Source organism: Pungitius pungitius, chromosome 16 (genome assembly GCF_949316345.1).
Source record: "Pungitius pungitius chromosome 16, fPunPun2.1, whole genome shotgun sequence".
Classification (NCBI taxonomy): domain Eukaryota; kingdom Metazoa; phylum Chordata; class Actinopteri; order Perciformes; family Gasterosteidae; genus Pungitius; species Pungitius pungitius.
Window position 1 is genome coordinate 2,813,397 of NC_084915.1, and position 24,650 is coordinate 2,838,046.

Consider the following 24,650-nt stretch of genomic DNA (forward strand, 5'->3'; position numbering starts at 1 on the left):
AAAGGAGAGGAACAAGGAGATTAATTCAAACTCTCTCAAAGAAATTGTGTAAATAGGAACATCCATTGATTTTTACTTTGCTAATAAGGATTGTATTACTACATCATCTAGTTAATCTGCCCAAGTTTGGTAACCATGCAGGTTTTTTTTTTTTACATTGGCCATGATGTCGAGATTTTTACTTTGTTTTGATGCTCACACAACGAAGTAAATCTTCTCATTACTCTGGATGATCAAAAACACTTTTCAGCAGCTTCAACCGGGACAATTTCTTAATTTTATAGTTAGATGGATCAATTTGTGGATTAACTGGCATATTGTTTCAAAAAGAACAATTCAGACGTTTATACAAATATTATTTTGTATTGCTATTTAAGCAGTAGTTTGTGTGACCATTTGAAAGTACTGCAAAAACATCTCTACAGGCTTCAAGCACATTAGCATAAAAGCTGTCATTCTCTTCCAAGCAAATGTGATTTATTACCTGAACATAACAGAGAAAACAGGACCAGAACCCCGGGGGGGAAATCCATGATGAACAGAGAACAGTCCCACCTCGTCCCCTGAGGAAAAAATCTCTTTCACTGTTTCTCCGTCTCTTTTTCATACCGTCACTTTCGACCTTTAACCCCTGACTTACCATGTACCCCTTCTGCTATTGAGCTACCGTCAAGTAGTCCGAGTTGCGTATTAAGTGCCTCACTGCAGTCTTTTGCAGTCTTATTTCTTTTTCCATTAATTGATTAGTTTGAGGTTTGATTTAAAAATTGCCAAAAAGTGTTTAGTGCAGGATGTCCAATGACAGTTCGGTTGCAATGCTGTAAACCAATCAGTGCTTTCAAATGACTCGTGTTAATGTAGCGCATTTACAAAGGTTGTCGGTCATATGTGTGACGATGAAAACTACAAAAGCTCGACACTAATTGTGTGAGTTTTATTCTGCTCTCTCCTGCCCGACACTGCCTGCATTGTGTTGTGTTGACCTGAGAGCCAACAGAGATAAGTCCCTGATGAAATACCATTCAAAGTACAACTGTCATGCCCTTAAGACTGCTGCACACAGTAAACAAAGTGTCTTGGTTTTTTGAGGAAACTCGGTCCATACTTTATAACATACGTTTGTTGCATATCAATTCAAATAGTTACTGTTATCATGTTTTTTGCTGTTTTGTTGTTCTCTGTGCAAGAAAATCAATCCTTTAAAGTAATATATTGGGTGATAAATTAACGCGACGTCAGAAAATCCATTATTCTATTATAGAACTCGTAGCCGTGTTCTCATCGGTCCTCCACACAACTGTCCTCCGTACGGCTGCTTCAAATAGTCCTCTTTAGTGTCTCCCTACAAGGAGCTGAAATGTGAGTCTTAACTCTGCGAGGTGTTGAACATCTGATCCGTCTTGACCAGTGACCGAGCACGGGTCAAACACCGATGTAACGGAACAAGGTGGCTGGTCGGCATTCCCCGGCTGGATGGTGCAGTCTGAGTTCTGAGTTCCCAACACCTTCCATTGAAGAGTTAGTGATGAATAGTCCTCTGATCCTAACTACACATGGTATTTGACTTGGGGCATTCAAAGAGACACCAGCCCACAGTTCTCTGGTCTCATCACATGTCTCCTCCTCTTAGATCTTCTGACCAGACCCGCCGTCCACGATGAGGAAACTGTCACGGTTTGGGCTCATGTCTTGTCTTATTTTTTAGTCTCTTGCGTCCCTGGGATAACTTCACTTCCTGCCTTGTCCTGTCTTCCCCTCTGATTGTCTTCCGTGTCTGATTGTTTCCACCTGTGTCCAATCACCAGCACCTCCCTTGTGTATTCAACCCCTGCGTCATTGCCTGTTGCATGTCACCAGTATTGCATTGTGTCCCCATGCCATATAGATTATAGGTTTCACTGTAATATCTTCTTAAAACTATAGGACAGGTTAGAAATGATCATATTGATGTTTAAAAGGTGAGAAGTTCAGGCTATATGAGAAATATGAAGCCGATAAAGTATGGTTGATTTAAAACAACTTCATGTTCATGGCGAATGGTGTTTTTTTTTTAAATGGTCCCTACACACAGTTTGGAAATTCTTCCAGCAAAATGCAATTTTTAGAGCCTAAAAGGTCTCAGGATCACACTGCGCGATTTTGAAAAGAATCGGGTTTAATCCCTAGGACGAGATCGGTCTTTTACAACTGAGAAATCATGACAATAGGCCAAAAACAGGCAAAAAAGGCAGATTTTCAACCATTAATAACAGCGGCTCCTATTCTTCAAAAATTAGGGTGTGTTCAGGGCCTCAATGTTAACACATGCTATAATTTTAGTGAGGGCAGGCCAAGTCATTTGGAAGTTAAAAATCTGCCAGATTAAGCCACACCCCTTGCGAAGTTAATTAGTCTCGAGTTGAAACCACTGTTCCATTTGTTCTCTTTTCTGCTTTGCCACGATTTAAGTTTTCATTTAGTCTATCATGAACATCGTCAAAGGTGACATTCTTTCTGAGTAGATTGTTATGTCTTTAATAGAGCAGCAATCAAGAGGCCAATGTAACTCTGGATGAGCTGCATAAGAAATACAGTTTGTAGTTTAACACCAGTCATGTGGGAGACACTGCAAACATGTGGAAGAAGGTGCTATGGTCAGATGTGACCAAAATGGACCCTGAACCCAAAACTGCCCATCTTCTTGAAAACCCCATTGAGCACATGATCCCAACACGGAAGTATTGAGGTGCTGGCACCATTTCACTTTTTATATTGGACCTATTTAATGAAAGAGATAAATGTGGCTTCGCGGCTATAAATAGTTACACAGTAATGCTCCCAGTACACATCCCCAGGGTGTGACTTGGTGATACCCAAGACATGTACCAGTGCAAAATTAAAGCCTCTCAAAATACCATACAATAGCCATTTTCCTTAACTATCTCAATCACCAGACTACATTTTGTCATTTTCAGTGTGAGATTTAAAAGGAAACAATCAATACTTTCATGACCATTCCACTTCAGGCTGAGAGTACACATCACCATGGTGACACTTATGGATAACCAGGACATTCTGATGTTCCATCCCAAAATAAAAGCCTCTCAAAATACCACACATGACCCAACTTCCTTCGAAATCTTTTAAAAGGTGTTTTTAAATCTGCCCCCTACGCACATAGTTTAATATTTCTTCCGACAAAAATCCCTTCAAAAATTTTGAGAAAATTAGTGTGTGTTCTGCGGTTTGATGTTTACACATCCTGCAATTTTGGTGAGGACCCAATATGCTCCATATTTCTCAATAATGGTCCACCAACGGTTTCGTGACAATCAAACTTAGCGTTTAGGAGAAATTGCCAAAAATGTGTTTTCACTAAATTCAAAATGGCGGAAAATCTAGTTAAGCGCATTTGCATACCATGATTGACCTTTTTGTAGAGCATGCCGAAGAGGAATGCTTGGCAATCAATGTACATAGGGCATGCACTCATTTTTAGAAACAAACATGCGTAATTTCAAGTTGATCGGACATCGGGGATGGAAACTGGCCTAGTGTGGTCTTTTTTAAATTTCTAGAGGACGCTATAGAGACATTTCTTTATACCCAAACGTGAGACCCAAAAATTTGATAATTTTTTAACAGTCCGGATATCCATGCCAAAATTATTAACTTTTTGAATATGATAAAGGCCCCAAAAAGGCCTGCAGTTTGTGAGAATAATAATAATAATTCCTTGAAATACAATAGGTTCTTCTACGACTAGTCGTAGCGAGGACCCTAATTAAATAATAAAATAAATCAACTGCAATACATTTTTAATCAGTCTAGCAAAACAGTTTTTGGCGTATTTCGGAGTTTAAAATTCAATTGGGCTTTCTCACCTTTTCTCTTATCCTTCTCTTTTCCTATTGGTTGTTTTACATCTAGGACTTGTATAGATATTCAAAGCCCAATTTTATCAACAGAATATTTAGTAGTAGTAAATGTTCACATAAATATTTACTGATAAAGATCTGGGGTTTGTGTTAAAATAACTTGTTACATATACTTTAATGTGACTGGGCTTGGTAAAATAATCCTGGCCTTACAGACATTATTAGTCTTTAACTACATCAGTTTCTTTAAACTTCTTATAATGTCACAGGCGGGTTTACATGGGAGTTGGATGAGAGCCTAAAGCGTGTCTTTAAGAGTATCAAAGGGTGCCTCTTTGGCTGCCAAGGGTTCCTGACCAAGTTGCTCGGGCTTAGCGACTGTGGTGGCATTTGAATAATTTAATTGTATGTCTCTATTTAGGTCAACCCCAAAGATCTAATCCTTATAAACTTATGAAATTATTAATAGGTTCCCTTTATAACTGCAACAATCCACATATGTGGGTAGCAGAGCTCATGAAAAAGGTCACGACATAGGGCTAGATGCTGCCAATGTGGTGGTTGCATGAACATCTGTGATGGGGAGCTGCATCGGTTGGCAAGAGCCGATGCCAGCTGTGTAGACCCAGAGATCTGCCTGTCCCGCTGGGGCGCATGGCCACAATGATGCGCTACACAGCAGAATTGCCAAGCGAGCTGACTGTCATCTTATAAAAATATCACTTTGCTGCCACGAAAGCTGTTCACTGCCAACACCCGGGCTCCTCAGTGATCAAGAAATGAGTGGAGGAAAAACACAACTGCACCAGCCAATGTTGGATTTTAACCAGCCAAGTTGACTTGAGAAAAGTTTAGAATATCACTCTGCAACGTCAGACAGCAAAGCAAAAGTGCAGGTGTTATGTGACACAGAATGAATCTGTGGGGAGTTGTCAGCCGTTACTGCTGGCGTGGCTTGACCATTCAAAATTACAGTTCTGACTTTAAAATTCAATCATGCTGTGCGGTTTCTATTATATTATAGCATTTATATATGCCCCACACACATTACCAGATTGTTTTTTGGTTTTACATGCCAGACTCTCAGCACTTTTCCCCGGACTGATTTCCTGTTACCAACTGTTCCTGTTCTTCCTGCCTTGCCTGACTCCCGGTAAAACCACCAGTCTTCTGAACCTGACTCTGATTAACTCTGCCTGCTGTTCTGTAAAGCACATTTGGGTCCATATACAAGTAGTTCCAGAAATGCTATTCCAATCCACAAAAGTCATATTGTACAGTTTTAATGTGGTTGGTATAAAGAAATCTAAACAACATTGGTCAACCCTGCCATAAAATGGATACTCTTCACACAAGTGGACATATGTGTGTCAATAAAAGAACATGGCCAGAAGCAATAGTATGATCCTCAACATGTTTGACTGGATTGATTTGGCAACCCGGTGGTTGTGATAATGTCAGTGTCAATGGGACTCTAATAACCAGTATCTGGACCCGTGAATAGCACACCCAAACAAACTCTGTGGGAACATCAGACTCAGAATCGGCTTTATCGGCAATGTACACTCTCCTAAAGCATTATTAGGAACACCATACTAATACTGTGTTTGACCCCCTTCGCCTTCAGAACTGCCTTAATTCTATGTGGCATTGATTCAACATAGGGCTGAAAGCTTTCTTTACAAATGTTGGCCCATATGGATAGGATAGCATCTTGCAGTTGATGGAGATTTGTGGGATGCACATTCAGGGCACGAAGCTCCCGTTTCACCACATCCCAAAGATGCTCTATTGGGTTGAGATCTGGTGACTGTGGGGGGCATTTTAGTACAGTGAACTCATTGTCATGTTCAAGAAACCAATCCGATGTAACTAAAGTTTGTAAAGTTGAAAAAACAAGCAGCAGGATCTTTAACATTGCTGTTGCTTTTGTTGATCTGATGATTTGGTCAAAATTGAGCCGAGGCAAAACATTATGGTTTTAAACTAAAATGATTCCCTTCTAGTAATAAATGTTACTGTGATCCCAGATGTTAGTCTGTTAAGTGGAAAGGAGCGGGTGGGTTAAGAAGGTGGGTTGTGTGGATGAGATACTGTGTGGAGAATATGAAACATGTTCAGACACTGGCCCGTTCCACTGGATACTTTTGGATTAAGTAGATGGGGAGTGTTCAAGGATGCTGGTTAGAATGATGGAAATGGCTCTGTGATCCACTTATCTGTCTTCCTTTTCTCATAATGAGCCTCTCCCTCTGCCCCATTGATTGTGGATACTGGATGTTGTCATTAAATCACTTCTTACCAGGGGAAATGGTTTGTGTATGAACAGACCTTTCCCTTATTATCAATGACGGCGTTAGCAGCCGCATGGAAATGGATATGGATGAAACCACAGACAATTGGAGTGCACAGGGCAGAAAATGTATTTTCTGCTAGCTGAAATTACGCATGTTTGTTTCTAAAAATGAGTGCATGCCCTATGCACATTGATTGCCAAGCAGAATACAGTCTGACAGTCACTTATTCTTCCCCTTTCCAAGGATGAAAGTCATTTCTGAAACATCCTCCATGATAAAATCCACAGGAAGGTGTTTTCTATTGGCAAAAAAGAATAACTTTGAAAAGCTTCAGCAATGTGAAGCCCCAAGGACATGTGGAACTATGATGGGCAACAGTTTCTATAAAGCCAATTATTTCCTCCTGCCTTTTCACAGTTGCCTAAATGGTCCCTGGTCTATTGTCAAAATGCTTTTAACGTATGAAACAGATTACTTGCGGCTTCTGGTAATGGAGGAATACTTAAGACCCTGCTGAGCACCATAGCTATAGCTATATCAGCAATCACAAGGTTTTCTGCCAAATACTTCTATTAAACTCCTTTTAAAAGGGGTTAACAGGTTTAATAAGTCCCTCTAAGATTTGAGTTCATTTTGGATTAATTCAATATGTAAGATTCTAAAATGTAGATACAGAACCAACATCCAGAATAGCTCTCTGAAAAAAAGATGTCATTCAAGGTGCACCTGCAACATTGTTTTTCTTTTTTTGTCATGAAATTCTAATAGAAACATTTCATTGTCTACCTCTGCAATAAACACACTGACAACAAAATGGTGGTTATGTCCATCTGTGCAGAACCAATGTGATACTCATGACATCCTCCACTGTTTTTGTGTGTCTTCTTGCTTAACAGAGGCAGAAGACATGGTTTATCTCTTGCTCCAGGAGCGAAAGCATCTAAAAGAGTTCCAAGCAACTCAGTAGAGCTCTTCTGCCACCAAGTGGGTGACTAAATTCAGGCTCGGCTTTAAAAATGTACATACCAACAGGTTTGTCATACACATACACACACAGAACAATTTTCTTCGGAAAATTAATTGTAAGTTTCCCTTTTCAAGTTTTAATGTGGCTATGGCATGTAGGCTGATAACACTGAAACTGGATTCATTCCATTTGCCTTTTTCCCCAAATGTGCACTAAGATGTTTTAAACCCACAGCCAAGAAACACACTTAGAGAATCATGCTGTCAGACTATAAGGATTCCGCCGAAAATTCAAGACACACCTCTTTAGACTCTACCTTGACTAAAACACTAGCAAATCGTAGCACTTAAATTGTACTTATAATGGAACTTTTCTATAACATGTTTTTTGTTGCTTATTTGATGAAAATTGTACCTCCTATGTGGAAATGAACTTATTGTAAGTCGCTTTGGATAAGCGTCAGCTAAATTACATGTATTGTAATAAGGGTTTGGGGATAAGGGGACAGGAGATTGAGGATAGCACCTTGACCTCTAATGGTGGTATTATGATCTGCTTTAATGAATGGGACTTGAATTGAATGGGTGCTTTCAGGATAGCTGAGAGGCAACCTCTAGTTTACTGCTACAAGCAAGTTTTGTCTGCAAGCCGACACAGTGGCGATATCATTCATTGCTTTTGAATCATACTCAGAATTTGAGATCTAGAGAATGGATCTCTGTACCTAAAGGACCTGGCTAGCCCATGTGTTTAACCCATAACGGATATACTATATGAATTTACAGTTTCGACCACATGTGTGGAATGTAATAAATTGATGTGTTCAAAAATTTGTCTCTACAGCCATAGCTGTTTTTTTAAGTATGACAATCATTTTCAGATGCTATAAATTTTGTTTCTCAGCAAGCTTTGAATGCAAAGGTCCAGACTGATAAAAGATACGTCTGCAACTGACTTTCATCTGAGAACAGTGAATTTAACCCATTTAATTTTGTGAGCGCTGATTAAGTTCTTTTAGACCTTACATGTCATTAAGCTGACGCTTTTATCCAAAGTGACTTACATTGTATTTTAACCCATGTTTGTTTGTTTTTTGCCCGGGGGTTGAGTGTCTTACTCAGGGTTTAAACTGCCGAACTTGCGGTTCCCAGCACACCCTCTCTACTCCATTCGCCACCATCAGATAAATTATGACAGCGCGAGAATATCTCTTCAGCTACGTAAGAATTTCTGAAAATAACAGCAAATTATTATTATTTTTTTTTGAATGCCAATGCAATATGCACTCTAATTACAATAACAGTTAATTAACAAGTTACAGATAATTACAGTATGAATTGCATTGAGTTAATGGGTTTGTGTTTGTGGATTGGGGACATTTAGTTAGTAACATGTTTATATCAGAATTCTTTTATCTTCTTAATTCACAGTAATTTAATATTTTATTGAGAAAGTTAACTCCCTTTGTTATCAATGTTGCAAAATTTCATATCTAAATGCAAAATTAAGAGAAATTGGTATCAGATTGAACTTGAACCTACAGGTGAAACTCGAGAAATTAGAATATCGTGCAAAAGCTCATTACTTTGAGTAAATCAACTTAAAAGGTGAAACTATTATATAGACTCATTACATGCAAAGTGACATATTTCAAGCCTTTATTTGATATAATTTCGATTATGGTTATATAGTGAGGAAAATAAGTATTTGAACACCCTGCTATTTTGCATGTTCTCCCACTTTGAAATCATGGAGGGGTCTGAAATTGTTATCGTAGGTGCATGTCCACTGTGAGAGACATAATCTAAAAAGAAAAATCCAGAAATCACAATGTAGGATACAGCTGCAAATAGGTATTTGAACATCTGATTAGATCACCTCTATTCATTCAAGGCAAGGATTGTTACCTGTTGGAGCTATTCATTTGCGGTTATTGTTTAATTATTTAGGTGATTTGTTGGCTGCACATCCAGGGCACGAAGCTCCCGTTCCACCACATACTAAAGATGCTCTATTGGGTTGAGATCTGGTGGGGGGCATTTTAGTACAGTGAACTCATTGTCATGTTCAAGAAAACAATGCTCAGGTAGGCCGTGGCATTTAAACGATGTCCAATTGGCACTAAGGGGCCTAAAGTGTGCCAAGAAAACATCCCCCACACCATTACACCACCACCAGCCTGCACAGTGGTAACAAGGCATGATGGATCCATGTTCTCATTCTGTTTACGCCAAATTTGGACTCTACCATCTGAATGTCAACCAAAATCGAGACTCATCAGACCAAACATTTTTCCAGTCTTCAACTGTTTTTTTTGGTGAGGTCTTGCAAAATGTAGCCTCTTTTTCCTATTTGTAGTGGAGATGAGTGGTACGCGGTGGGGTCCTCTGCTGTTGTAGCCCATCTGCCTCAAGGTTTTGCGTGTTGTGGCTTCACAAAGGCTTTGCTGCATACTTCTGTTGTAACGAGTGGTTATTTCAGTCAAAGTTGCTCTTATATCAGCTTGAATCAGTCAGCCCATTCTCCTCTGACCTCTAGTATCAACAAGGCATTTTCGCCCACAGGACTGCAGCATACTGGATGTTTTTCCCTTTTCACACCATTCTTTGTAAACCCTAGAAATGGTTGTGTGTGTGAAAATCCCAGTAACTGAGCAGATTGTGAAATACTCAGACCGGCCCGTCTGGCACCAACAACCATGCCACGTTAAAATTGCTTAAAATCACCTTTCTTTCCCATTCTGACATTCAGTTTGGAGTTCAGGAGATGACCAGGACCATACCCCTAAATGCATTGAAGCAACTGCCATGTGATTGGTTGATTGCATTAATGAGAAATTGAACAGGTGTTCCTAATAATCCTGTAGGTGAGTGTATCAACTGTCTACTTATTATATAGCACATTCAATGTAAATACATTATCTTATTTTATTCTTACATTGCACCAATTCATCAACTCAAATTCCTCTATTTTGTAACATATATGGAAATAAATGTTTTCTGATTCTGATCAAGACAGTGTAAAGAAATCTATAGACATCATCGATCCGTGATTATATTCGACGATTTTCACGACTCTGAACAAAGCATCAAAGTGGACCAAGCCAGATACCAGTCGACTCTGGAAGTCAAGTCTCGGTTTTGGCATGCTATGGTGCTCAAGCACTGCCTGCTCCTCCACCTCGCGCTGCTCCACCTGTCAAACAGCGCAGCGGACCCCGCAGTCCATCCTGCCCCTGTGGCTCACTGAACAAGGTAACGTGGATATTATCACTGTCAGCATTACCATGTTCAGTCATTTCGTGTTGAGTTTACGTTGATTTTGGCCATGCAGGCCACTTCCAGCTAACTTAAACTAATGTTACTCTCTGGAGTGACATCTTTAATATCTGTAAAATTGTATGTTTAACCGCGTTACCAGCGAGTCATTTCATTTTTAGTGACACCCGATTTTATTTGTCAGCAATTCAATCAACAAGCAAAGTTTGCCAACGTGAGCTTTGTCGTATTCATTTAACATTAGCAGCCACAACATTAGCTAACGTTATGTTTATTTAATTCAATGGTTCCACATAAGATATGATCCTTTATTTATGTTGTGAAATTAAGTAGGCTTATGCAAGAGTGACAGACTCTGTTATACAAGGGAGAATGTTTTAATCTAATATGAATTAAAGATTCACACGTTATGTTAGATGGGAATACTATTCTCTTATTAGAAAAATATATCATTATAATTGTTGTGTCATCATAATTATAAGTCAAAATAAAATATATTTATTTTCATAAGGGTTCAGTACTGGCGGGTCGTGGGCGTCTATGTACAGCGATATTTTCATGCCCTGCAATTGCAGGTTGGAAAGGGCAGCGGCCACACATGTTGTAAACACTGGTGGAAGGCGAAACGAAGAAACTGCCGTAGCAGGGGCGGGAGCGACTGGTCTTCAACCTTTCGAAATTCACCCACACCACACCACTTCTCCGTTCTCTTCACTGGTTACCAGTGGCTGCCCGCATCCAGTTCAAAACATTGCTTCTCACATACCATGCTGTGAATGGATTGGGTCCAGTCTACATCCAGGACATGGTGAAACCCTACTAACCAACCCGCACGCTCCGCTCTGCATCTGCAAAGCTGCTTGTTCCTCCCTCTCTGAGAGAAAAGCACTCGGCGAGATCGCGACTCTTTGCTGTCCTGGCTCCCTACCTCTCTGATGACATCGGGACTGCAGAGAGCCTCTACATCTTCCGCCGAAAACTTAAGACACACCTCTTTAGACTCTACCTTGACTAAAACACTAACAAACCATAGCACTTAAATTGTACTTATGATGGCACTTTTCTATAACATGTTTTGAAACTGCTTATTTGATGAAAATTGTACTTTCTTGTTACTTGTTCTCTTGAGTTTCTATCTTTATGGTGGAAATGCACTTATTGTAAGTCGCTTTGGATAAAAGCGTCCGCTGAATGACATGTAATGTAATATAGTGTGTAGTATAATCTTCTTGCTATTTCAGGATGCGGTTGAAGACGCAGTTTCATGGGACCTTGCAATACAAAAGATGAAAACCCAGAGGAACAAGACGAACATGCCGGAGAGTCCAGACTTATTTCATTCAGTAAATCAAATTCAATTAAAACTAGAAATTGTACCTGAGTCTACGGTTATCTAAGCATGAAGCCCCTAGGCCACTGGATTTTATGCAATTGCACAATAAAAAACGTCACTCAAATATGTTGGATCACCTCTATTCATTCAAGGCAAGGATTGTTACCTGTGGGAGCTATTCATTTGCAGTTATTAATTAGTTATTCATTGTTAATTGTTATTGTTTAATTATTTAGGTTGATATAATAGTAAGACTAAGAGTTTTTGTAGTCAATTAACGAGCGGCCTCTGAAATGGGACGGTCGGACCTACGAGGAGGACTTCCTGCTTGAGTCATCAGCTTTACTTCCGCTGCTGTCGTTGCGTAGCAACCTGCCGCACTTGACCTTAAAAACCGTAAAACCCCCCAAAAAAAAACTATGCCTCTTACATGAATCGAACCCGGGTTTACAGCGTGGTAGACTTGGAGCTGACCTCAAGGCTATGGGCTCTATTGCAATTGTGCAATCAAAACGTCATTTAAATAGGTTGGATCACCTCTATTCCGTTAGGGCAGAGAATGCGATCTGTGGGGACTGTTCATTTGCAGTTATTTGGCTATTCCTTCTTAAATGTTATTGTTTAATTCTTTAGGATGATTTAATATTAAGAGTTTTCGTAGTCAATTTAATAACATTTTCCGATGCAATAAATAAACAACATCTTTCTGCTCTCCCTCCCCACAGAAGCATCTGTGGATGGGGGTTCGACCTGATGGTGGTTGTCCCTGCAGTGGTCCTGCCGTACACCTGTTCTGCTACTTGCAATTACTTGTATCATTTCTGTTAGAGAAATTGAATGGATTGTACATCTTTTACATTGTTGATTCTGTACACATGACATCCATTGCAGTCTGTCCATCCCGGGAGAGGGATCCCTCCTCTGACGTTCTCCCTAAGGTTTCTTCCCTTTTTTCCCCATTGAAGGGTTTTTTCATATTTTGGGGAGTTTTTCCTGTGTGATGTGTGATGTGTTCCATGTGAGGGTTTGGGGATAGAGGATGTTGCATGTGTACAGACTGTAAAGCCCTCTGAGGCAAATTTGTAATTTGCGATTTTGGGCTATACAAAATAAAATGAATTGAATTGAATAAATGAAGTGCAAAATTAGAGGGAGTATTCACACTAAAAATTAGTATAAAGTTATTTTAAAAAAAAGTTCGATTGTTGCCAAAACAATGCCGAAAGTATCAACTAGGAATGTCATGTCTTAATCAACATGTTATCAACTTGGTTTTCGTTATCCGTGGTTCCATTCACTTATTCTATGCGTCATTTGAAGAATGTCATTAGAAAAACTATATGTAAATAATGACAGAGTGATAAAACGTTCGTAATATAAAAAAGTTAAACGCCTTTGAAGATTTCCTTTTTTGCAACATTTCCAATGTTTGTGTAAAATATTGAGAAAAATTAACTGGAGACAATTATTCTAGTGTGAGCCTTCAGTCTGAATGATATTTATTTGTGAATTAATACTTGCATTAAAACGGTGCAGTGGTATCAAGCACCCCAAAAAAGGCATATGCAGGTAATTGCCACGTCATGAAGCTTAATCACAAAAGCGTATCTCTTAAAAGTCAGTGACCTCCACTTTGAAACCGCAGAGCAGGTGCGCTGTGATGTGCTTCATTTCCCTCCAGAGGACAGTAGAGCTACAGATTTTTTCCTCAAGTTGGTGTGTCTTTTTCATTTTATCATTCATACGTGGTACATTTGCCCGTAATCTAATGTGTTTTCGAAATTGTCCACTAGGAAGATTGAGCTCATTTTTTTGTGATAATGGTGCATTGACAGTGCATGAGAACTCAACCCACCCTCGAGGCAACACATTTTCCAAACCCCAAATCTACAGTGTGAGCAGATTAAAAGAGGAGGATGTTGTGCTAAAACTTTCAATTAATCCTCTTCTCAGCAGGAGTGCAAGGGCATCAGTTTTAATTCTTCCTGATTGCGTGCCTGTGCTCGCTTCCAACCGAGAGAATTAATGAAAACCATGCCGGGAGAACAGGTTACAGAGAGGTGACAACTCAGGACAAAAGAAAAGCAGCCTGCCAGTCAGTTATATCCCTTTTAAAAACAAGGAAATGTGAAAGCTTAAAATACGCTTGTGTTCAGTTACAGTTGAGACAGACTCAAAGACTACAAACAAGAGGATCAATTGTCTCCCCTTTGGGTTTATGTGGTATCCCCAGCTAAAAGCAGAGATTGTCAAAGTGGAAGTATGGAATGGCTGTATTTTACCATCTCAAAGAGGGGCGTTGCAGCTTAAATATGGAAATCCATCTGGAAAGCGGAGGAGTAGATAGTTTAAGCACGTCTTAATTTCAGCCGGATGCAGCGAGGTGGAGAATCACACATGATTCAACTCTTTTCATTCACCTAAGGCAAAATGATCCCTGTGCTCTCCTGGCTACAAAACGCTGACAAACTTCTTCCGAGAATTGTGTTGAACCCAAGGACACACATTGGTCAACAACTTTTGAGGGACAGTGTCATAGAACTCCAACTGAGGGTGGTTTATAACATTTAAAAAATACTGATCTTCATTCATAAAGAGTCTCTCAAAGACCAGAATTCTGACATTAATCATTTAAGTTCAACTACAATCAATCACTCAGAGCGCAATTACATCAGTGGTCCGTGTAAGATCTCAGATTACCTGCAGGATTAGTCAACTAAAATAGAAGTTGTATGTATATCTGCTGTAGTTACTGCCACACAAAGGACGGATTGTGAGTCTCCTGCAAATATACTTGATACACACTGTAAGCTGACACCAGCAGCAGGACAAGTTGAGTGTTGTATGTCAAAAACTGTCAGGAATTCAGCTTCCTGAACCGGTTTGCTTTAACGTTTGTTTCCCCCAAACACATCCTGACTGATTCTTCAACCATCGACACCTGCTGCTGTCTGTACACGGTCCTGATTACCATCCCCTTCACCATTTAAGCCGTGACCTAACAACCAGTCCCTGCCAGATCGTTAGCGTATCACATACGGTCTTGCTCCTGAAACCCGATTTCATAGTTGTGTAAAGTCAGTGTGTTTGTTTGCTCCTGTTTTCCTATCACTAACCAGCAACCTGTTTCCCTGCCTACAGTTCGTCACTTGGATCGCCATTCCCCCCTGCCTAGCCGTTGACTCCACTCCAGCCCCACTCATCACCAACCAACCGGACCAAACCTTCCCCACATTCAATCCCAAATAAATACCCACCTTTAATTTCGATTTTTCTGTGTTTGTCTGCTTTTGGGTTCCCGTCCTGGGCGATCCCTGACAAAAACACAACAGTGTCCGCACTGAGCATTTACACAACGAGCAGGTGCCTTGCTCCCGTTGGTGACACGGCACATCAGCGTGAACATTATCTGTGCTTCTCTTGAACAGCGAATCTGAGAACTGCTCTACGCTCCCTATCCCGGCGGATTACCTTCCCCTTCACATGCCAGACAATTGCAATGGATGAGTAAATGAATCACAGATCAAAGTAGTGCAGATTGACAAAGAGCAAGCATGCTCGTAAGTAGTAGAGACTTTATTTTTTGTAAAAGAAAATGTTATTTTGTTATTAAAATTGTCCTGTGGATACAAAGGTTGTAAGATCCTAAAAGATCTGTCTGGTGATGTTCTATATTTCTCTTGTCATCTAATCCAAATAAAAACAATGAATCCTATGTTTTCTGTTAGTATCTCTCCATTTCCATTTAAACATAAATGTATGCATGATTATCATGCAATGACAGTGTTGATATTGGCATTGTTGACAAGTTAGGTGTATAAATGGCAGTGAATGATTGAAAAAATGATCCTGTGTATTATTTGAATAGCTTTGTATTAAATGCACAGTAACATGTAGGTTTAAACAGCACCAAGCCCATATTAATATAAACCCTCATATATGGTAGTCTCCCAGCTCCATCGCTGTATCAGTTTGGGGGTCCTTGGCATGAAACACTTGCTCTAGAGTACCAAATCTTGATTCATTTGTTGCTGAAAATAATCCAACAATTGTATCCTATTTCAGGAGCATTGGCTTCAACAAAAGTGTGCATCTCTTCTACCAGATCTTCAGACATCCAGGAGACTTGAAATCGGATTGAGTATCTTTTCTTTAACCAAGCTAGTCTGCTAAATTTGTTGTTGCTTCTGCTGTTTTTAAGTGAAACGTGACTGCTACTTGCTTTATCTCCTCCCATTTCTTGTTTTAAGCTAACTTGACTGCTAGTTGTTGTTGTTTCTGCTGACTACTAGTTTCAGTCTTTAGTGCCAGTTCTCACTGTAGATTTAGCTATTTTAGATTAATTTGAACTACTAGTGTGTCCTATCTTTGTTTTTCAAAAAGCACGTGGTGTATGTTCACTGATTAGGGTGTCAAAGTGCTCGTCGTTTTGCATTTGGATAAGTTTCGGCTGAGGGCAATCAACCTGTCGACGGGGGAGTGGTCAGCGCAGCCGTAGCCGACTTCCATTAACGAGGGAGTATTTAACTGGAGACTAGATGAAGCGTTAGCGAAGACCCTCTGCACGAAGACAAGCAGAACAAAGACAACAAAGGAGTCTTTCGTGGAGTCTTTGGGGTGGCTGAGTGCAGCGCCTTTCATATTCATTCGTAACAATGTGTTTTTATTCGTGTATCCTGTTTTATCGCTGTTTGAATTTCTACCCGCAGATACTACCGCCCTCGGACTAGATCAATTCTTTGTTGTAATCTCTCCTCTCTTACCTACCCCACCCGCTCCACACATGTCCAACACCTTGTCACAGTAGGCCTCTGGAACTGCCAGTCAGCTACTCTCAAGGCAGACTTCATCTCTGGCTTTGCTATCCAGCAGTCGCTTGACTTCCTCGCTCTCACTGAGACATGGATCACAAAGGAGAACACATCCACCCCAGCTGCTCTCTCCTCTGCCTTCTCCTTCAGCCACACCGGCAAGGGTGGTGGAACAGGTTTACTCATTTTACCCAAATGGATCTTTGCCCCGTACCCAATATCTTCCTCCCCCCCACTGTCTTTTGAATTCCATGCTGTGACGGTTTCTCACTCGGTACAATTAAACATTGTGTTCCCCTACCATTCGCCAGGCTCTTTGGGTCATTTCCTCGAAGAACTGGACATTGTCCTGTCCAACTTCCCTGAAATTTGCCCTCAACTCATCCTCCTAGGAGACTTCAACATCCTGACAGAGAAGTAATCTGACCTTATACTCCTACTTTCTTCCTTTGCACTATCACTCAATCCCTCCCCTTCGACTCACAAAGCTGGCAATCACCTTGACTAGATCTTCACTAGGAACTGCGCTACAACTAACCTCACTGTAAAAATGAGACAAAAGCTTGTTTATAGTAAAATATTTCAGTCAAAAACTAAATTAAAATGTTCCAATTGCGGAAATGACCGTTCTCCGTTCTCCCGAACCTGCGGGTCAGGACTCCAGAGTCTGTCTCCCGAGTCTATTCTCGCGGGAACGCAAGTCCGTTCTCGCCGTCTCAGGTATTGAGAAAGGGCCCATGTCTCTTGTGTCCCTTGATTAGCTTCACTTCCTGCCTTGTGCTGTGATCTATGGAATGCCGTTTTATTCAAAATTAAATAAATGAATAAATAAATTAAATGCATTTGAAATACATCGTGAAATAAATAAATGAGGCAATACATACATAAATATTAAATACATTTAATCATTTCATGGTACTTTTATTTCATAAGTACACATTTTTTATTTCATAATGACACTGTATTTTTGCTAATCAGCGAATTACATGGACGCAACTCAATGCATTTAGGCACGTAGAAGTGGTCAAGACAACAGCTCATGTTATGGTTGTTGGTACCAGATAGTTTTGAAAATAAATCCCAGCTCATGATATCGCTGATTGTAAAATGCTTGTTCTCACTGTCCCAAATTCAGATGTATCATGGTAATGATGTCACTACCTCTAGGACAATAGCCTTGGTTTTGGTTTTGGTTTTTCTATGATACCTTTTTAAATTTTTAAATAAATATCGTAATATTGGATTGTATATTAGATAATGAAACAGAATATATCTTGAAATATAGAAAATTGTGTTAAAGTTCTCTTTATCCAGTGTCTAAATATTCAAATTTCATTGTTACTAGGGTTGTCACGATACCAAAATGACAAATTAAAGATACCAAGACTTCAATACTATACCTGCCAAAATATAACGATTCTCGATACTTTTAATACGATACCACAAATAAGATACTGGCACATTTATCTATGATAGTAATAAATAAAACATATGTAAGGTTCTCTTTTTACCAGCTTGTTCCTGTCCAGCTTTTTCAACACTTTATTTATATTAGTATTAGAATTAGTATTAAAATCATAACATTGATTATACACGGCTATGTAGGCCTATTGTCAGTATCTGACTATATGACTACAAAGGTATTTCCATAAGTATGAATTACATAATTTTACAGATGTGTTTGAGGTGGAAAAAAACCTAAAGCTTTGTGGGTTGGGTACATTAAAGATGGACACATAATTAAAGGCCATTTATTGAATAACTACAATGAAAATTTCATCAAGTCTGTATTATTTGGTACAATTCTGTGTGATTCTGAGCTCATGATCACATGCCCACATGAGTGAAATTGTAGGTCATTTTGCATGTATATATTTCTGCTGGACTATTCAGTAACTTATTTTCTGTCTTGCTTTGTCTTGTGTTGCACTTGCTTGATGTTTGACTGTTAGGAAAGTTAGGCAGTCAGCTGGACAGGGAACGGAACACTGACTGCACTCCGGTTGCTGCTTTTTTAATGAAATACGGGTACTAAAAATATTCCAAACCGTACCGTTTTCAACGTAAGGGTACCGCGGTACCTTTCTAGAACCGGTACACCGTGCAACATTCATTGTTACGCTTCATAAAGAATTGCCTGTGTTGATGTGTCAAGTCTGCTGGAGCTCTTTCTAATGCCCTTCAAACAGGGTCACATGTACTCACTTTCAAGGAACCAGACTATGGAGGTCTCCAAAGCTGTGATAACGTTAGAATAAGCAGAGAACCATGATACCATGATACCACTAACAAACCTGTAGGAGCCACGAAGGTGATTATTATATACGTTCTTTCTAATATAAGATGTTAGGGTAGAATAGTTTAATGGTTTATATTTGGGACACTTGGGTTGTTATATTTTGTTGGTTTTGTTAATTGCATATCACCGTAATTGGGGGCGGTAACCTTTTTTACGGATTATAATAGCAGGCACAGACGGAAGTAGCGAGGAAAGAGAGGGTGAGTGACTGGGACGCCGAATTTTTGTTGACCGCTATCGCTATTAACCGCTATTGTCACTATTGTTTCTACGCTATTGGCGCTATTGACGCTGTTGCTGCTTCGCTGTTGTTGCTACGCTGCTACGCTGATTTTGCTACTTTGTGATTTTTCCTTTACTTTGAGCATGTTATGCATATCGGATTATGTTGGTTTATCTTATCTTTGGTACAGCGCGTCACAATCCGCTACACCCATAGCTTAGCCTCTCAGCGACTGTTTGTTTGAATACATGTCGCTACAAAACCTATTATTACCGACAAAAGAAAAATGCAACCTGTCTAACCTAACCCATTTTCCTTTCCTTATACATCCTTTAAATCTGACTTTGTTTCATCTGCAAATCTATTCATGTAGAGCTTAGAGGTCCTCCGAAACACGGACAAATGAATGCAGAGGCGTACGTGGACCTTTGGATGACTTCTGTTACATTTGTGTGCAATAAAATTCACGGACATTCCTATAGCACAGCGCTGTGTTCTGTTGCACAAGTTAGAGCCTCACATGGTTATCAAGTGTTGTGTTAATCAAAATGGACTTTTAGCTCAATCTTGTATTATTAGGATGAAGCCCAATGAGGCTGACCTTTATCTGAGATGAGAAAACATAAAAAGCTTAAAATGTAGGTTACATAAAAACATAACATAAAAAGCTTAACATATTGGCCCACTGGTAATGTACTTCACAATGTCAGAAAATAGGTCTCTATTATTATTAGTATTATTATTGAGCTTTCTTACTGTGGAAATTTGAATCCCAGAGGCCAAGCTAGAAGATCCTATGGAGGGGAAGCACAACACATCACACACATTGGACTAAATTGTGCAGACAGGGCTTAACTTCTGTCTCATTTGTGCCTACTGTACAAACAATATGTGACGGTTAATGTCAGCGTGGATAAAAAAAACGCAGCAGTTCAGCAGAGACATTGTGACATAATTCATTACATCATGGATGAAAACAAAAAGGGGATGCATATATATTGCTTTTTTATAACTTATAGCCATTCCTAGCACGCAAATGTGGCCTTGACTTGAGTCATTAAACATCACTGTAAAGTAGAATATGAAGAATATACAATTTGAAGAGAGGTTTGTTCTCTTAGAAGTTTTTATGTGGCATTTCATCCACATCTAAAAATGATTTTTCAAAGACTGCAAGGTGTTTTTTCCAGAGCTGTTCCTGCATAGTAGAGATACCTTATCACAAACAAAAGAAAAATAAATCAGATTGTGTGCTCCCTTTGATAGTAGGTGTGGAATGTGACAGCTTTTGTTAAAGCCAGCCCAGCGAATATTCTAACATTGAGCAGAAGTGAAGGGGTCGCTCCCTTCAATGAAATCCTGTGTAATCACAGTACAGAAATAGAGCCAACAGCTCCTACCTGCATTATGCTGAGGGAGATGAAAGAATACTGTGCTCATGTAATGAGCCAACAAAAATTGTGAAGTATATAAGCTACTACTAAAATACAAATTTTCAAAAAAGTTCCATCACAAACATTTGTTTGAGGTTGAACTTGGCTGCCTCCTGCACATCACCATCCAGCATATGCTTTCTAGGAAGGCACAAGGAATATTACAGTCAAGAGTAATAATGACTGAAGCTGCTGTGCTTGTAGTACAAAGGTTTTGAAAAACAGTGCTGCTGTAATTTAAAAAGGACAGTGTATGTGGTGTTTTTCTGTTGGTTAATAGAATCTATTCAGGGACTGTTTCCATGGCAACCAGACAATCTAAACCATGACCTGTATATAAATGAATCTTGGAAAGGTGCTGTAGGGTAAAACATACATGCTACTTTTGTCCAGTCAGAATGAAAAAAACAGTGAATGAAGATGAATACAGTATATAGATATGACACCACGTAATAACCAGAACACCGGAAGTCAGTTATTCAGTCCATGTCACACCATGGTGAGGTCAAGTTGGGGTTTTGTCCTGTCATTTCCGGTTTTATTTTGAAAGCCGTAACCTTCCTCTCGTTTCAGGTCATTTGCCCTTCCTCATGTGTCACCAGTCAAATCGTCTTCCCTGATTCCTGATTGTGTCCACTTGTTTCCCATTGCCCTCGTGTGTGTTATAGTCTGCGTCTCCCTTTGTCTTGTGCCTGAGTGTTACAATATCTTGTCCACCCAAGCCTTCCCACAGCCACAGCAGTGTTTTGCCTTGCCTTGCCTTAGAGCATGTAGCCTTTTTGTTTTCCTCTGTTCAGAGTGATTTTTTGTTTGTAAATTTTCTTAGGAATAGTCTTGAATTCTTTCGTAGCCTTTTTGTTTTCCTCTGTTAAGAGGGATTTTGAGTTTATACGTTTTGGTAGATACATATAGACATTTCATGTAAGTTTTTTTTGTTTAATTGTCTAAAATGACATGTCATAAAATAGTTTTTCTTATGAAACTAGAATTTTTTGGCTACAAAACAAAACTTTCACTCAAAAAAACGCTTTGATCTCAAACAATAACTTGTAGCAGAAAGTGACAACACAGCAGCCCTCCATGTTGTTCTTTAATAAAACACTCTGCGACATTAATAACAGGAAAACAAAATAGAGTGCTGCTGCATTTAAAATAATTTTGATGCAAAAGACAACTTACCTCTGTGAATAGAAACTCCTGGTTCATTCAGCGGCGTAAGCAAACGATTTTGTATTGCAGCCAAAAGTTCTAGTTTCATAAGCAAAACTAACAAATATTCATTCTCAGTTTATATATTTCATTAATTTTTGTTTGCAATGCAAGAAATTTGCACTCAAGTTTTTTTTGTTTGTTTGATAAAGACACAAATCTACTTTCATACATAAGTGGCCTCAGCTGTACTTAATCACTAATTGTGTTCTTGCCATTTATGGAGAGATGAGTGAAAGATGACGAGCAGTGCGGAAGACGACGCCAGGCGAGACACTATAGTCTCTGCATACAAATAAAAACCTTGGCACCCATCGTGATTATGCGCCAAGAGAAACCAACGGATAACAACACTAAGCAAATGTGTCAATGCTATTCTCTTGTCAAATGCACTGACTCTTATGTGGGTAGGTACGTGGTTCAGAAATCAGAAATCATTTGTTTCCATAATATGTCAGACATACAAGGAATTTGACCTGGGAGTTGGTGCAAGAGAGAAGGAGGTCCGTTCACTTGTGTGTTTAAATGCTTGCTATGTGCGGTATTGTTAGGGGCGGGGAAACAGGCTGAATACCTGATGTGCAGGTTTTGTAAATACCACTGAATTATCACAGCGAGTGCTATCTGTGCGTTTTTCGTTGCGCTGATGCTATGTTCGCAAATGTACGTACATGAGGCCTTGAGACATTTGCTTGACAGGCTGTAAAGCTTGGATCTAGCTTGGAGCCAGCTGTGGGATTGCCACTCTCTTAGTGTAGTAATCAACATTCAAAGCATTTATATAGATGCAAAAATGCCTTTACTCCGCCATTCAATGATATAGAGGAGTAATGTCTAGCTGAGCAGAGAATGACATCACAGTCCTAAAGCTGACAACGCCATTCATGTCGTCATCCTAGGCAGCGTGGTGCCCAACCTTTGGCTCCCCCCTCAGGTGGACATTGTTAAATCGGTCTGCATTAGTCTGCACATTAGTTTGCGCTGGTAAAGCTGTTAGCACAGACTAATGCTACAAATTCCTCACATGAGCTTTATCCATGTCAAGAGCCAAGTAAAGGCAGAATATATGTTCATAATCTGGAGTCTGTTTGAGAGTGAATTAACTGAAAAACACGGCAGGTTTGGTCAGCAGCACTGTAAAGCCGCTGAGAGAGCAGCTCAGTATTCATGTCTTTTTTTTGTCATTTCACAATCAATTCCACTCAAAGATCTTATCTGGCTCAGAGCAGTGAGCATGTGTGTAGCTGCTCTAAGTTGAATGCCTGTCATAGGTGAAGTGCAGTCACCCGTCTTTGCATACAGAGACACAAGTGGCTATGTGTGTTTGAGTACATTCGTACCGACATTGGCAGAGGTGGGACAAAGTCATTGTTATGCAAGTCACAAGTAAGTCTCAAGCCCTCAAGTCCCGAGTCAAGTCGAGTCAAAGATGAGGCAAGTCCCGAGTCGAGTCAAAAGTCAAAGCCAACAAGTCTAAAGTCGAGTCCAAAGTCTTACCATTTTAGTTTCGAGTCATTTCAAGTCCTCTGACCACAGAAATAAAATGTCATGTATGTCTGTAAGATTTATATTTATTTGAACCTATTTTTATACATTATGACATTAAGCAAATACAGTAAAAAACGGAACATTTACTTGTCATAAGAAATGCTTGTATTTCAACAGCATATTGCACTAGAACAATGCTTAGCAGCTTCATTCCTTTATTGTATTGCAAAACAGACATATTGCGAAATAGACATGGGTCCTTTTAGCCTAAACTTTTTTAAACATGTCATAAATAAAACCATCAGTCTTTAAAATGATCACTTCTGAAAAACTGGACCAACCTGATAATATAATTGGAATGACTCCATAGAGACTGGTGTGTATGAATGAATGAGTGAGTGAGAGAGAGAGCTGTGTGGACAGGTGATGAGCAGAGAGTGAGTGTGTGTGCACATGCGTGCTTTGGACAGGTGGAGGGAGGCCCCTATACTGCATTGCATTTGCGAAAGATCAAAAGTCAGTCAGTCATTTGTGCACGATGTGGACCCAGAATGATGCGACCATGGCTGAAAACTCGCTCCACTGGAGCACTAGAAGCAGGCACTGCCAAGACTCGGATGGCTACTTGAAAGAGTAAAGGAAGAGTCTTACTGTTCAGTGCTCAGAACAAAAGGGCCTTCTGTCAGAATTCTTTTTTTCAGGGATGCCTGCAGACCTCTGACCAGGTCTGCAGGCTAAATAACTAAAGTAAATCAAATTAAACCAAAAATAAGATAAACAATATTCCCATTAGTACTATAATAATCTATTGCATCTCTGAACATTACTACTATAATCATTATTATTTTATTGTATACTATATTTACCAGTGGTGCGCTGCCTCATAGACCTAGACTACGTAGCACTTATGTCCATGCGCTGCCTGCTGTTTGGGCATGATATGAAAAGTGAAGGCTAATGGTGGATCTACTGTGACTGTGTTATGGTACTTTAAAACGGACGTTGACATGATGTTGGCAAGGTTTTCCATCTAAGCGTGCTACACTCATGTACCTTATATAATCCGGGTTAAAAAATCCCTATTTTTGTAAGCATGAACCAGCTGTCTTGTTGATACAGTAAATATGCAGCAGCTAGTAAGTTACGGTACATCCGTAAACTTACCTTTCTTTGTGCAACTTCAGGTGTCAAACAAAGTTGGACGTTGTGGCAGCTCCGTCTGTAATCTTCGACCCGCATGTTTTGCAAATTGAAACTATCTTCGTTATCATTTTGCCGACTGACACGTTGATGCTTGTTGCGCTTCATTGGTTGTCTTGCAATGTGCCTGCTGAGATGCTGTCGAATCAAAACAACGTGGGACTACAGTGATGTTGGAATGTTGTGCAGGCAGCACGCGCTCTCTGCACGCATACGGGTGGTGCACATTTTTTTCACAGATGCAGATAAACTGAG

At 39.7% G+C, this 24,650-nt stretch overlaps 1 protein-coding gene across 2 annotated transcripts in view; it reads right to left on the reverse strand.

Moving 5' to 3' along the window:
• ntm (neurotrimin) overlaps positions 1 to 24,650 on the reverse strand; it is a 252,918-nt gene that overhangs the window by 135,871 nt on the left and 92,397 nt on the right. Inside the window, exon 1 of one of the 2 annotated variants that reach the window (XM_062558240.1) lies at positions 485 to 624. The exons of the other annotated variant lie outside the window; for it this stretch is intronic. Within the exon in view, the coding sequence (XP_062414224.1) occupies positions 485 to 533 (49 nt within the window). The 5' untranslated portion in view covers positions 534 to 624. Of the gene's footprint in view, positions 1 to 484; positions 625 to 24,650 lie in introns of those variants that run through there. 2 annotated transcript variants of the gene reach the window in all.